The 15,599-nt window shown below is 42.5% G+C and overlaps 1 protein-coding gene across 1 annotated transcript in view; it reads right to left on the reverse strand.

Annotated features, from left to right (window-relative positions):
* The window catches only part of PLEKHG7 (pleckstrin homology and RhoGEF domain containing G7), a 29,800-nt gene extending 14,589 nt beyond the window's left edge, over positions 1-15,211 (reverse strand). Inside the window, exons 1-7 of the mRNA XM_075057888.1 lie at positions 14,507-15,211; positions 13,315-13,337; positions 8,158-8,285; positions 6,894-6,934; positions 4,896-4,991; positions 3,784-3,933; positions 1,719-1,814 (exon numbers count right to left, since the gene is read on the reverse strand). Of these exons, the coding sequence (XP_074913989.1) occupies positions 1,719-1,814; positions 3,784-3,933; positions 4,896-4,991; positions 6,894-6,934; positions 8,158-8,285; positions 13,315-13,337; positions 14,507-15,211 (1,239 nt within the window). The remainder of the gene's footprint in view (positions 1-1,718; positions 1,815-3,783; positions 3,934-4,895; positions 4,992-6,893; positions 6,935-8,157; positions 8,286-13,314; positions 13,338-14,506) is intronic.
* Between the last annotated feature and the right edge of the window lie 388 nt (positions 15,212-15,599).

Raw genomic sequence — 15,599 nt, forward strand, 5'->3', positions numbered from 1 at the left:
CTTTATGTTTGCACTGGATCCGAGTGTGCCCACACTGTCCGTCAGATGCGGGTGAAAGCCTGCTCCTAAGCCCACACTTGCGTCCCGAACACACTCTTTGCACCCAAATTCATCACCACGCTCAGCTTTAGGCCAAATTTTAGGCCAGAAGAGAACATCGTCCTCTGTGATACTGCTATGAACTGCTGTTGTAGCTGCACGTACTGCTTTGTTTGGTGTATTTATGGGGACAGGGTTGCTTATAGGGTGATGCTTATTCTTTCATTTTGACAAGGATGCATTTTACACCTTTTACAGCGTGCATTTTTTCATGGATTCAGCCTGCTGTCAAGAAGAAATTCATGCTGTAAAATGCATGAAAAAAGGCATAAAAGGCATTGAGAGCAGCTACTTTCTCCTACATCTCATCACTATTTTATATACAAGTATGCGTAGATGATCATTTGTCATCTTCATTAATAAGGACAACAAAATTAGAAAACAGAATAGAAAATGTATTAAAGATAATTCTCTCAAGACATGCCCAAGCTCAAAGCTTTTGTGATCGCTAAATGGCACACGGCAATATACCCCGCTCCCTTCTTTGAACAAAACTGAAAGAATCAGCAACCGCACATCAGCTGAACTCTGGTAGCTGACTGCAGGTATGGTCTGAGCCCGCAACAAGCACCAGGTGAAACACATCAGCTAAAAATCTCTTTCCTGGTACCTCCAAACCTGCTCAGGTGGTCAGTCTCTGAGCAGAGGTGACTTGCTCATGTGTTTGAGCTCTGGCTAATTGTCCCTACTCTGAAAAGCTTTTCTGCTTTTCTTGGTTTTGGCTAAAAAGGCAGGTGTTAACTGTTAAGGCAAAGGAATTATAATAAGGGAAAGAACTTGAAGTAAGCAGCTGCTTTAGGGTATGTGATGTGATTGGGAGCAGCCATTCAACTCATACAGCTGAAGAGCCCCTTCCAAAATTCACTTTGCTATTAAGGGTGAGGTGTCCTATAAGAGAGCTCGTAAGCTAGGAAAAACTCCTGTTTTGCTTCTAAAGTTACGTAAAATTTTGGACTTATGGGTTCCTTTAACTTTCAGGAGTTGAAAATGGTCTCTGGGGAAGTGGCCACAAGCAAGAAAGAGCTTGAGCACCTCACAGCCTCTCTCTTCTCCTGGAAGGTGAGTAGCACACGAACACAGAGCATCCAGTCTGTGTGGGAGATATTCCTGTACCTGCACTGAGCAAAACTCCAGCCGGAGAGGGGTGGTCATAATTTTATTTTAATTTGCTCTACTGGAGTGGTGTAATAGATCGCAAAGTCTTTGTGCCCATCTATTTGTGAAAGGAAACTTGTTATCGTAGTTCTATTGCCATTTGTACTGGTTTGCTGTAAGGGATGTGCAGTCGGAGTTTATCTTCACAAATCCTTTTAAAAGGATGCTGCTTATGAGAATTAGTCTCAAACGCATGTCTGCTTCAGAAACAACTGCCAAACGAGCTCTCCTCCATGTTCCAATGCCTCTTTATCTTTTGCTGGAGGCATGTGAGAATAATTTGCACTGGTGAGATTTGACCCCCTCTGATATATCAAATAGAAATGCAGGAAAGACTAATTATTTGAGCTAAGATCCAAATGTGAGTATTGAATCTGAATAGAAGTCTTATGGATGGTTTCTCGTTTCCTTTTGTCGGGCTAGTTGATTTCTGATCTCAGGAAGGCTTTTATTTTTTTACTCACCTTGTTTAACTCCTCTAAGTTTGCAAAAAGTCTCCACAAATCCACATCCAAGAGAAATTCATTACTCTGCAGGTATTTTAGAGTGTTCATAAATACCTTCAAAACCAAAACAAATCCATGTTATTTACTATTTGTGCCAATTCCATATTTTTTTTTTTTCCTGATAAGAACATGTTTGCACTGTAATTCTCATGAAATGATCGTTTGAAACTTTTCCTGACCTGCCTGAAGGATAAATACTGGGATTTGTGCGATGAGGAGGGTATGAGTGATGTCTCTGAGGTGTCTCTGTGGCTGCCACGGGGGCAGCTGTGTCCCTGCTGTGCTCTTTGGCAGAAGAGGGGCAACCGAGCCCCCTGCAGATCCATGTGAAGGAACTAATAACATCAGAGTCATAGTCACAGATTTCTATGACCTTTCTAAATGCTTTCCTGCCCACCCCATGCATCTGCTGCTATTTAAGTTGCTTAGAGTTACTATGGGGGGGGGGGGGGGGGGGGGGAATGTTGGAATAGTGTTAAGTAAAGGATTCAGGAAGGTTTTTCATCTCTTTGGATTGTTTTATTAACCTCTATTGAGTGAAAACTGCATGGGTATTTATTGTCTGTTTAAGATTTTATATTATTTAAGCTCTGATGGTGATGTGGGAGCTGTGCTGAATCTCACCTAAATCTGAAAAAGGCTTAAAAAATGTAGATTACTGAGTAGACTTTTTTTGTGTCTGTGTGAAAAGCATTAATGAAAAAACCCATCACCCAGGTGCTAAGACTGAAGAGCTAGTGAGAGTGTTTGCTTAGCCTTATGTAATTCTTCGGCTGCCACGAACAGTTGACCTGAGAGCTTAAAGGGGATTTATGGTGGTCTTAAAGCTCCCTGTGGAGTTTCATTAAAATCGGTGGAATATTTCTATACTGGGAGGTACTTAAAGTAGCGGGTATCTGTAAAACTGGCTACCCAAATTCAGTGGGTTTGTTCTTTGGCAGGAGAGTTTGGGAAGCTGGCATGGCCCGAATAATTTATCACTCGTGGGTCGTGCAGGGCTGGGTGAGGTTTGTCGGTGGGGTCCTACATCAGACTCGCCACTGGGGCTCCATGTCTCCTGCTATCCTCATCCTTCCCAGGCTTCGCCTGTTTTTAATCTTCTCGGGTCTCTGAACAAAGTGTGTAGAAGGAAGGTGGCTTCCATCCTGCCTTGGGCCAATACCTGCTCCTGTCATCCCTTTCTTCTCCTTTCCTGTTCTGCCCCACCAAGGAGGAATCCAGCCGCTCCTCTACTTATTCCCTTTATTTTGCAGTACTTCTCGTGCTACCTAGGCTAATTTTCAGCAACACGGAAAATCTTTCACTGATTTTTTTTTTTTTTCCTTTGACTAGTAAGAAAACAGAAATTGTATGTGCAGAATAAGAGAAAAATGATAGGAAGATATTTAGGGAAGCTTCCACCCTTTTAAATGGATACACTAACTTTTGATGTGTGATGAATATAAATAGTGCAGCTATTCTTGTAACAGCGTGTAATATTCTTGTCCATATTTCAGAGCTCTTAAAATTCACCGTGATGGAGGCAATTTGGAGTTTTGGGGAGAGGAGTTTTTTAGTTTGTTTGTTTTCTTGTAATATTAGAACTACAGGTCTGCTGAATTCTGAGTTTTTCATGCTCTAGCCAGGATAATCTAACCAGAGCTCTATATGAAGTTAAACGAAGAGTATAATGTTACAGACTAGTGGTAAAGAAATATCCAGTATAGTCAATTGGAGAGTGGCTTCAGTTCAGCATTAGTGAGAGGAATAGTGGAATATCAGCTGAAAACACTGGAAAGCTCTGCAATCAGATGGTGTTTGCAAAGCACTAGAAAGTGACGTCCAGAGAAGAGATGTTATTGAGAAGATAAAAAACAAAGGGAACTGTAGGAACAGGATGAGCAGGCAAGATGGGAGAAAAACCAAGCACTTAAGTCATTCCGTCATAGACACCCCATGAGAGGTTACAGGTGGCTTTGTCTGCTGTGCTGACAGCAGGGCAAATAATGTTTCGTTATTTTTGAGATGCGAAATCTGAAGTTACCGTCTTGAGAACCAGCAAATGATCCAGAAAGTAAGTGCATTCACTTGTGAAAAGTTCCCACACTGCTGCTTCTTTTTTCACTTCTAACCGGCTGTCGGCATCTTTCTGCTCAGTCTGTTGCTCTTTTATAAATTCATGCCAAGATTTACTCTATTGATTGAAGAAGAAAGAAAACCACTGACTGTTGCATCAACTACTTCAGACCTTATGAAAAGAATCTATGATCTATTTGCCCATGTAAAGAGCCTGACTGCCAGTATTAGTGATTCTTCTGAAAGCTTAAAGATTCCTTTAGAAAGGTTAAAACCCCTGTCATTTTCCTCCAAAATATTTATAATATAAACACACTGAATTTGGAAGTAACACAGTATGATAGTCTGTAGGATGCTGTATCAAAAAATGGTGGACAGCTTGCAAATGCGAAGGAATTTAATCTGTCATGCTGTTGGAAAGTAGGGATGGATGATAGCTTCCTATTTTCCAGATGGCAAAATCAAGTTACCAAAGGACTAGGTCTCCATAGGTACTTGGATATTGTTTTGTTTAGCCCTAAGGTGGCCACTATCACCTTACTGACCTGCTCCGAAGTCAGGTGTTCACATATAATTTATCATAGAATCGTTTAGGTTGGAAAAGACCTTTAAGATCGAGTCCAACCGTCAACGCAACACCCCCATGCCCACTGAACCATGTCCTCAAGTGCCACATCTACACGTTTTTTGAACGCCCTCCAGGGATGGTGACTCCACCACTTCCCTGGGCAGCCTGTTCCAACGCCTGACAACCCTTTCAGTAAAGAAACGTTTTCTAACATCCAACCTCAACAAGTCTATGGGGAACTGCATATAACAGCCTGCTGTGAAAGCATAAGGGTTGCTCTGGAGGGGGGACGGTGTTGGGTGTGGGGGCCCTTGGTAACCTTCTACGACTCTCACGATTTCCCCCTTCACCCCTCCATTTCAAACAACAAAAATATACCTTGCGCTTAAGCGTTAATTTTGCAGAAATGTCTCATATCCAGATTAATGTAGTGAAAAATGGTAACTTGAACACAACATTTTAATCCCCATTTTTTAAGAATCCTTGGTACAGTATACTGAGTATTTTGATACCTTAAAGCAGAAAAATTCACATGTGCTGCAGTCTATGATCTTAATGGTTGAAAGACAGTTTTCCAGATCAGATGCTTGCTTCTGTTTGTCTTTACCCTGTTGAATGACAAAAAACCCACCCGATTCATACAATGTTTTAAAGACCACTAAGAAGCTTACCCAGCTCGGTAACCTTGCTCTGATTTGTAAGGAGTTTGCCCTTAACTGAGTGATTTCCTTGTATTTCCAGGCTCTCCTACACAGAGATGAGGCAGTGACGGCAGGTTTATTTGTAGCTATGGGTGGGGTGTGGAGGTGGCTTAGGTGTGGGTGTGTAAGATCTTATTTATGTAACACAGAAGTCTTTGGCAGGGCAAATCATTGGTATGGCAACAGACAACGGGCTACCCTCGGAAGACACAACAAATAAAATATTTTGCTTCCTTCAGCCCTATCAGAAGTAGGGGACAACGAACTTGTAGTTGAAATCATCCTCCTGCCATAGGTATACAAAGCTTTGTGTGTGTGTTTATTTTTAATTTTCTATTTGAGCTACGTATTGAAGAAACCCCTTTGCTCAGCTGCAGAGTAGGGTCTATAAAAAGAGCTTTTAGAAAGCTTAAAGAACAGGAGGAGTTTGTGAGGGATCATGAAATAAAAACAATTGCTTTTGGTTTGGCTTTGTTTTTCAGGCCGACAGTGCCATGTAAAAAGTTTAACCAATATTTATGAACTCTAATTCAGTGGTGTGAGCATAGACTTATAAGGTATTTGCCTAAGTTTTATCTGCTCTCTGGAACAGTATACTCATACTTCATGGATTTTTGTTGTCTGAACTTTAGGCACTGAACTTAAGCCAATTTTAAAATATGCTTTTGATTATAATATTTGAAATTCAGAGTTTAAGCTCAAGTCTCAATTTTGAAAGATAGCTTGAAATGGAGCAGAAACAATAATGCAATTGTATATACACAGACTTAACCAATGGACCAGCAAATAAATCTTTGTAAATTAAATTTTATAGTATTTAATAGTTTCAGAAATCACTTTTGGCTAAATATCAAGTGCATTTTATTGCAAATTTCAAATATTTTGCTGAATTTAAAAATTCTCAAATTTAGGCCATGCTCATTCAAATGCTATAGAAATGCTGTCAAATGAAGTGGGAACTCTTGTACATGCTGATCTGAGTACTTGCATTGGTTTCACTTGCACAAACTCTTTGATAGTCGAAATTTAGAAGATAAAATGGAGAGAATATTAGGAATAGACTGCTCACAATTACATGTTTGGGGTGCAAAGTTATCAAGGCACTTGCAAATGATTTTCTGAATGATGAACAACACTCATAAAGGAAATTCAGATACCATAGTAAGTGAAAATCTTCGTAACTGGAAAAGACAAGGAAATGTGTTAGAGAAGGAAATTAACTGAAGTGTGTTGGTGTGTATGCTTTTACTGGCGAGCGTGAGGGTGCCCGTGAGGCCAGGAAAGACCTAAGAAAGCGTCTAAAAAGCTACTTTGATGGGTAAAGCCTAGATCCCTTCCATGTGAGTGGGAGTTAGGCAGCTCCTCCAGAGCCCTAAGGCACCGAGGTCCGGGTTGGCATGCAGAAAATACAGGATACGCTGTATTTTCCGTGACTGACTGACCCACCTTGTGCTCTCTTACCCCGGGGAGCTGCACTGGACCTGCTGCCACCCCTGAACACCTTGAAAGAGATTTTCTGCGTTGCCCGTCCCTCTCTGCCCTCCCGCCACCCGCGGGGATGCTTTGCTGACTCTGGTTTTCACGTGCATCCCGTGCAGCAGCACTGGTGGCGGCGCCGGAGCCGTCCTACCTTCGTTGGAAATTAATGTCCAAGCAGTCCCAGGGTGGGCTGAGACCTCTGAGTTCAGCTCACCTGCTGGTTGCCTTTCTCCAAGGGCAGTAAAGTAAAGAAATGCTGTTTACCCGGGTTAGTTGTGGGAGAAGGCAAGGTCAGGGCAAGGAAAAAAAAAAACATGGTGAAATACTCACAACTCCTCTTTTGGCAAATGGCCACCTTGGCTTTTTGGACTCTAATGGGTAAAACAAATGCATTATCAGTAAAGGAACAAATAGCTAAAAATAAAACTGTTATTTCTATGTTGGGGTGGGGTTTTTTGGTTTTGTTTGTTTGTTGGTTTTTTTTTTTTTTTTAGATGAAGCCTGATATACTCTACTTGGCTCAGATTTAATACTTGTGTTTAGGCAGTTTGTGCACCAGGCTTAAAACCCATTAAGCCTCTTGGGTTCCTCCCAGCAAGAGTTATGTCTGTCTGTGATGGGATCTTGGATGATGCTAAACACTCCCACTTGCTGCAGACGATCAGCGTGTGATTGCCAGTTCCTTACATGGGAAAACATATCATACCTCAATCCAATTCTTGAATGTATTTATTGTTTTGACAAGAATTAGGCCATGTCTGCTCTTTAGTGATATCTTGGAGTTATGCTGGTACTTAAAACTCCTGTGAATAAACAGTCCTACAAACCCTAAGCCTCAGATCTGTCGTGGGGCTGGCACAGTGGTGCAGGCTGTAATTCGTGGTCCTTAGCGAGGCACAGGGAAAGCTGGGGATCGAGACGTAGGAATGCACTGGTGAGATGTGAGGAAAGCCTGTGTTTGTTCAGCGAGAAATTTGAAAGAGATGTCTATATGTGGCACCTTCCTTCAGGCCTGTGTGTGACTGGGAATCACAGTTGAAACTTTCTCCTTTTGGATTTGGAAGAAAATTGTTTCTGGGGCTGCCTGGCTTGTTTGCTTTCATGAAACTGGTGGTTGTGACCTTGACTTACTTTTTTTTTTTTTTTTTTTTTTTTGAGAAAATTTTGATCTCTGGTCACCAACCTCTTCTGGTCTCTGGCAATCACACTGCACGCTATATTATATTCCACAATAGGTATTTGTGGAAATTGCTTGCAGGTTGACATTTCAGTGTTGGAAGGTCTTGTGAGCAACCTCTAGGCATGAGTTGGGTCTGCTACCCCTGAGATTGGAGCACTACTGGAAAGGGTGACATGGGCTGCTCTCTTCCCTCTGCTTGAAGCTGTGCGGGTAGAAATTTGTAACTCAACTGCTTGCAGGTGGAGAACCTTGGTCTGGGCTCTGGTTGCTCCTAGCCTGTGGAGGAAGGACCTGATCTGCGTCCTACCCCCCTCATCTACCTCTTAGTTTTGCATTCAACAATAAAATGCGTGCGCGCGTTTTAGTCGTGGCTTTTGCTGGGCTCAGGTGAGCGAATCCCACCCCGTGTCTGACCTGCGCTTAGCAGGAGGGCCGTGGTGGGGAGGTGGTCCATGGCGCTGTCTGACACCAGGAGGTCTCCGGGGAACACCTCGAGTCCCGGCAGACTCACCACCACGGAGCTACGCCTGCGCTCGGCCGACCTGTGAGACGCAACAACAACACACGTCATCGCTCGCGGCTGCGCAGGGAACTTCTGAAGTGCTCCTTGCTGATACAGTGGGAAATAAGCTTAAAAAACCAAATCACAGCTGCTATGACGTGATGCGTTAAAGGAACAGTGAGTAGAAAATTCCAGGGATCGACAGCAAATATCTAATTATCTTTCCAACTCCACATCGTTGCTGAGATCAAGGTGCTTATGGCCATGGCTTGCCTCAGCTAGTAGGTACTTAGAGAATTTAAATATTGGAAATTCCTGAGTTCTTCTGAGATCAGGGGAAAAGTGAGTAGAGATTTCAGAATCTATGTTTTGGCACTGGAGTCCAAAGGAGTAGTTAAATACCACGTCCCTAACTGATATGTGGGTTGTCATTACTTTTAATCTTCATATAACTTGGGTGATTTCAAGAAAAGACAGCATACTAGTGAAACAGCTAAACAGTATTTTTTTTTTAATATTTGATCTTTTGGCTAGTTTGTGCTATTTTCTTTCTAAATCTTTTCGGTATTTTTTCTGCTAATTCAAATATTTTGTATTTTGAATATAATATGACTTAGCAGCCTTGCTGATCGAAAACAAATAGCTCTTTCCAGCTCTCGTTGTTACTAACGGAGGGCATTGTCCAGGATGTAAATCCATCAAGTGAAGTGACACAGACATTCTGTACCCAACAGTGTGTTTGTGCCAGAGGCTCCTTGCATTCAAATACAGAAACTACTGGCACACATCAAAAACCTTTTTGCATTTTGCTAACGACTCACAGTGATACCTAATTAATTGTGTTAGTATACTGTTGCAAAGTGACTGGTGCCTACAGCCGCTGTTGTGCTGTCTTCAGTTGACTGATGCATGAAGAGTGCATTAGAGTTCATAGGGTCAGTAATTAAGTGGCTGAGGGAGGAGGCACGAAGCGTGTGTACAGATATAAAAATTCTCTTTTTCAGTCACCATCTATTGTGTATGGTATTTTTGGTCAGTTAATTATAATACTGCTTTTTTTGGCTAGGCAGGTACCTTACTGTGACTATCTAGCCATTTGCCAACAACCAACGTGAAACCTACAGGTATATTTTTCCCCTTAAGCGCATGAATAGTCACTTGACAACTTGTCAACTGGCAGATGAGCTCTGAGGTGGAGAACTGGGATTTGCTGTGTATAGTAGGACATGGAGATTATGCTTTTTGTTGTGATCTGACAGTGACATTGCTTGCAATTGCCTTGGCAAAGCCAATTGAATTATATAGGTGAAAGGAAAGACTGCTCCGAACAACAGAGAGGCTGTAGGCTATCAGAAGGGCCAGGTCTGGGACTTTAACACTTAAACATGGACATATGAGGCTTGAAAACTACGTGTTGAGGAGTTTACAATGTGCAAGTTCCCTAAAAGCTTTTCCTTTTCTGATAGTCTTACTGAATGGGGAACATAGGATCTGTTTGTTTAACTTCAGGGATTTACAATGAATCTCTGAGGTTTCTCATGAAATTGAGCCTAACGCATGGTTTGGGAGCTTCCATGGAAGGGGTCTGTTTCTTGGTTGCATTTTTGAAGTATCCAGCCTACTTCAATTTCAGAATATATTTTGAAGTTGGAGGTTAGTGGCTTATGAAGGTTAGTAACGGGAAGCCTAGCTGCATCGTAACTGAGTGAAATGGTGTTATTTCCCTAGATCAAAAAGGCCTTGAACTTCAGACACATATGTCTAAACAAGCTCTTCACATAGGTACGTAAGCCTGTGATGTGGGAGCATGCCAAGGTCACTTGGATGTGTGTCTACAATATACCTCTGCAATCTGACATGCCTGGGCTGATTAATGGCTTAGATGCCTAAATCATGCTTCAAAGACGAAGGTACAGGTATCTGTAATCGTCTGGCCTCATGCCTGTACACATATTAGATACATTAGATGCTTTTGTTGGTTTCACTGGAGAAATTAAACTACTGAAGTTCTGTGTAATGCCATTTACCAGTTTTGAGTCTGTATGCAATATTTTAGCATCTTTTCATGCCTGCAGACCCTGTAGCTTTGCCTTTTTTTAAACTTTTTGTTTGTTTTTCTTACTTGGGGCAGAGGAGTAAAAGAAATGCTTGTACTTTAGAGATGAACTCAGGTGCTTGAGGAGATACAATCTACAATAATTCCTCCTTTAAATCTGCTTGTTTTGTGAAACAAGATAATGTCATAGGTTTGCATTACAAAGTTATGGAAAATTATTAAAGACATTGAAGCAGCTCATGGTCTGGAAAAATAAATTTCCTGTGTATATAGTTGTTTCTAGGGCATGGAGAGTTTCAGCTGATGGCTTTTTAGAGTTCTGTATCTTTATATGTCTATAATCTCAGCCTAACTAGCTGTCCTAGGGAACAGACATCTATATAAATCACCTTACTTAAATAACAGATACGTTATTTAAAGGAATACCCGCTAGATGAGAATAAAAGCAACTGAAGAGGTTACAAAGGTCAACATTATAGGGTCGTCACAGTACTGAGGTAGCTGCCAGGCGATGTCTCTGTTACCCAAGCCACTCAGAGAGGGTATTTGGACTGCCTGATTCAAAGAGTTAGCTTAATGCTTTATGGGCATACGAGACATTAAAAGAGGAAGAGGAGCACTTCAAGATAGAGCCTAGCTCCCTCAATTCATTGCAAATGAGCTGCCTTGGCAGTTATGGAGAAGACTCTTCATGAGCTGGTTGTCTTTAGGAAATTGTGCAATCCACTTTTCCACCTAGTCTCTGATATGCTGAGCGGTGCAAGGAGAAAATGAGCTCAGAGTACGCTAAAGGTTGTGTTTTATCAACGTTTCCTTCCACGGCAGCATTGGCTTTAGCATCTCGCCTTGTCTCCACCACAAACGCCTCTCTCTGTGCTGCTCCTCTTGCCCTTTTTGTTTGTTTATTTTGGCCAATTATTTTTAATCGGCATCAGTTCAGCATGTTGCCATGCCGACAGAGATGTACTGGCACTCCTGACTGAGGGCTGTGGGGGGGAAGGCTGGTTAAAATGAGCATTGCTGCTTTAAGAAAGGCTTTTGAAGTACAGCCTAGGAGCAGGGAGAAGAGATGTTCATCCAAACTAAAGGATGGAGGTATGTTTTTACTCTGGATGGTATATAAAATCAGTCTTGGATGTGCTTCTAGATGGAGAGAATAATCTGGCGTTTCAGCAGTTTTCTCTGGCTGTGATAAGAAGGGATTAGCTGTTAAGGAGTTAGACTGATGATTTGAATAAAGGAGGAGCTGAATACAGTCCTTGCCCAGCCCTTGGACCAAATTCAACTTGACAAAAAAAGTTTAAAGCAGAAACTGGTGATTTTTTGTTTTATGTTTCTGCACATTCTAATATTGGTCAAGACAAAAAATAGAAATCATAATACATCATCCAAACCTCTTTCTGTCAATCTTTCCTGCTGGTGGCTATGGAACAAAGCCTGCATTGGTCCTTGTGTGATACTTGACTTTAAAATGTGTCTGAATAGAAGTCTAGAGCTAGTATCCTAGCTGGCATGTAGTGGCTTCCCTCTGAAGCTGCCAGACAAGTGGCACCAAGAGAAGGTGTGTACATTAAATGTTCAATGTTCTCCTGTTTAGCCATTTGCATTCAGTATTCTTCAAATTCTCCCCTGAAGTTTGCTACAGATCACACAAATCTTCACCCTGTCAGTGAGATATGCTTACATATTAAGTTTTGAGTTGGATCAGAGCAAACTCTTCCCGTAATAGGTACAGATCACCCGTCTTCACAGTGAGACACAAAGATGTCTTCCTCCCCTCCTCTCTATCTCCATTATAAATTCAAAATGCTAAAGAGTCGGTTGGAAATTGCAACAATTTGGAAAATCTAGGAGGCCGCTTCTACAGTGAACATGGGATTTCAGATGCACACACACATCTGTTAAGCCTCGTCTAGGGAACTGCGTTGTGTAATGACTCGGGCTGTATCAGCCTGCTCCAACCCACCCAGTCCCAAATACAAACATACTTGAAACACAGACTTGTTTGTAAACTGCAGGTTATAGCAGAGCTTTTACCTGAAAAATGAGTAAATGTTGGGAAGAACAGGAGATAGAGCTCAACCAATGATGTCTACTGCCTTAACAAGCGAAACACGTTACGGTAGGGTCACAGCAGAGTGTATTGCTGTTTGTTGTGAGGCTACTTCTGTCTTCACCAAGATTTGCTCACCAGTGCTTGTGCTTTCAACATACCTCGCTCACCTGCATCCCCCCTGAAATCTTCAGTAAAGTGAGCACTGTGCCATCGGTGACAGAGGTATGGTTATTAAGGGAGGGACTAGCTCCTACTGCCTTGTCGTGTGGGGAGAAAATAAGCTTTGTTTCCCTTCTGTAAACATCTGAACATCTTAAGGAAACAAACACGGCTGAATCAAACTCATTTCTGATCAAGCTTTTACTTTCTGATGATTGCCTGTAAGAGCTTGATGCAATTCACTGCAGAGATCTATGCTATGCAGCACCTTATCTTGCCTGCACTAACTTATAAAATTCAAGTATTCTTCTTCGTTTGTAGGATTAACAATCGCCCCATCCAGTAGCACTCCCAGATCTGCTTTGCTCATGTGTGAGAACAATGTCGAGCTGTTCTGCTAGCTTCTTTCCTCCCTTTTCCCTCCCACAAAGCTTTGAAGAATGTCGCTCAAGATTATGAGATGTTTCACATTCTTCAAGCTGAAACTTGACACTGCTAATCCAAACGGCCAGACCTTTTGGCAGTTAGCTCCTAGTGCAGAGCTCTCCGATGGTCCAGCTGAAATATTGCGTGAAATATAGCTAAACGTGCTGGGGAGAGGGCCACCTTTGAAAGAAAATCTCATTAAAAAGCTTAGTTTAACAAGCTGGTGACAGGCATTTCACAAAACAAATCTACAAATTAAAGTTGAGTTACACATACGTGCGTCACTGTTCAGTTTTGCCTCGGAGTGAAGCGGATTCATTAAAAATGTAGAGAAGTGGAGCTCTGAATAAGATAGAACAAATATATGCATACCTTTGTATAGGAAATCCACTCTTCTGAAAGAAAGTGAGAGATTGTTACTTGGTCAGAAAGCAATCAATCAATCTGATCTTGTGAAAAAAGTACTCATTTGTTAAGAGAAATGTACTACATAGACTTAGGTATTGGCTAATTATTTTCACTGTTGTGGAGAAAAGAGAACTCATTTGATATCCAGAATGTTTTTTATATTTGAAGGGTGGGAAAAATAGCTTTTGGTCTGTGGCACAAAACTAACGGGTTAGGGAAGAGCTATACGCCTGTTTGACATCCATGTTCAGTGAAGTGTGTGTGTAGGTGCTTCGGCGCTTTGTGTAAGGACGGAGTCGAGCATGTGTCTGAATTTAACCGCTTGTGCAAGTAATGCAAGGTCTTTGAGAGTAGATCTAGTAGCAAACCTGGCGTACGCGGTGTGTCTCCTTTTCTCCTTGGGGTGAAGTTATGGGGCATAGCTGAATGGTGGTTTGCTGCCAGGGAAAGATGGAGGCTTAGCTCCTACCTTGCTTATTTCTCTTTACTGATGCTGGTACTCACTGGACCAGAGTTTCTTTTTTTCAGAAAAGATTGCACAATTGCCTGCTTATTTATGGAGGTGAACATAAAAATGGAGGGGGGCAGTGAGTGGCAGAGCCAGGTAAGTGGAAATAAAGAAAGGGCATGAGACGTCTCCCATTGGTAGTAGGGAACCTTAAATTTGGCTCAACCATCTTGAATGATTTCATTCTTGGTTTTGTTGGGGTTAGTAACGCTATTCAGTAAAACAGAGAACCTCCCTGGCTTAGGAAGAACCCTGCTGAAGGACCCTGGAAAGAAAATAATCTTCTAAAACCCAAACCAGAACTGGGTAACTTACTTAGTCTTGTTTTTTTTTTTCATACCCCCACAAAGAGTTATACTGGCCCACCGGGGTGAATGGACAGAGGTGGGAAAGAGTGGCCATGTGCAGGAGCGGACTAGGCCAACCTGGTCACCAAGAGACAAGGCTGGGACCGTTGTCTCTTGCTGATTTGGAAGGAAAAATCTCCCTTCCTGATGAGCGTAGAAGTCGGTCTGTTGTATCAAAGGGACACGGACCAGGTTGCAGTTCAGGTTAAGAACTGTGGTTTTGTTTATACGCTGGACCATGATGGATCAAAACTGAATATGCAAGATGGAAAAGGGGTTTGCATCATCCTGTTCCTCTTACCTGGGCACCCTCCTGTGGTGTAGGGCTGGGCTGGGGGAGTCTCCTGGGGAGCGTAGCAGAGTTGGCTTTCCAAGAGTTTTGGCGCGTCTCATTGGGACTGCCATTGCTGAGAAGATCTTTTTGGCTTGGCAGCTTTGATCTGGTGCCGGCAGACTCTGGGTCTGCTATAGTTGTCTCAGCCTTGGCTTTGGAAGACAGTAGTTTTGCGTGGATGCAAGAAGGCAATGACAACGAGGACGTTGTAGTGCACCGAGGTGGACTCTTACAAATGTGGTGGAGAGAGCCGGTGTATTCCTTTTGATTCCCCGGCTGAGCTGCGTCAGAGGCGTCCTGAAACGACAGCGCTTGTGAGGCAGAGGCCATCCTCAGGCGTCTTAAAGTTGGGGAAGTGGAAATTCTGGCCAGAGCATGCCGGTCAAACTGGAAAGGTGCGTGGTAGCTCCCAATGTACTCCTCTGCGGGAAGGTTGAGAAGCGAAGACTCTGTGTAACCTCGTCTTTGAACGCAGTCCCCTGGGGGCGTGGTGGTGTCCCTACAAACCGATACCGCCCGCGATGCGCAGGAACCGAAGACGTCTTCTGGACTGCTGCTTCCAGACAAAGCAACATTTTCTTTATGAAGATCAGCTTCCCTGTTTAGAAGTTCCACGCTGATGTAGGTTTCTTTGACCGGGTCTGGCGAATAATCAGAGCTTGGTTGTTGCATTCTTTATTTGCAGCATGAAGATTTATAGCTGTGTGTACCTAGGAAACGTGATCAGAAAAGGTTCTTGGAAACTTGCCGTATGAATTTTTATATGGGAAAATATGCAAATGGACAAAAAAAAAATCTAAACAAAAAAATGTAGATATATGCACTAGTACAGAAACAATTGCTTGCGCTTGGAATCCTCCTTAAATGCAGGTTTCAACAGTTTCGGGACCCAATTTCAGCAGGCTGTTTAAACAGCTGCTAACTTTGAGTGTGCAAGCAGTGTCAGCATCAGTCAGTGGAACTAATTAGATGGTAAAGACTAACTGTGTAATTAGGAACTCTGCTCATCTGGTACTGCAGCTGCCTAATTTCCTGTTGCCACTCCCCCATCAGTAAGTGA

The sequence above is a fragment of the Buteo buteo genome, chromosome 26 (genome assembly GCF_964188355.1).
Source record: "Buteo buteo chromosome 26, bButBut1.hap1.1, whole genome shotgun sequence".
NCBI classification, from domain to species: Eukaryota; Metazoa; Chordata; class Aves; order Accipitriformes; family Accipitridae; genus Buteo; species Buteo buteo.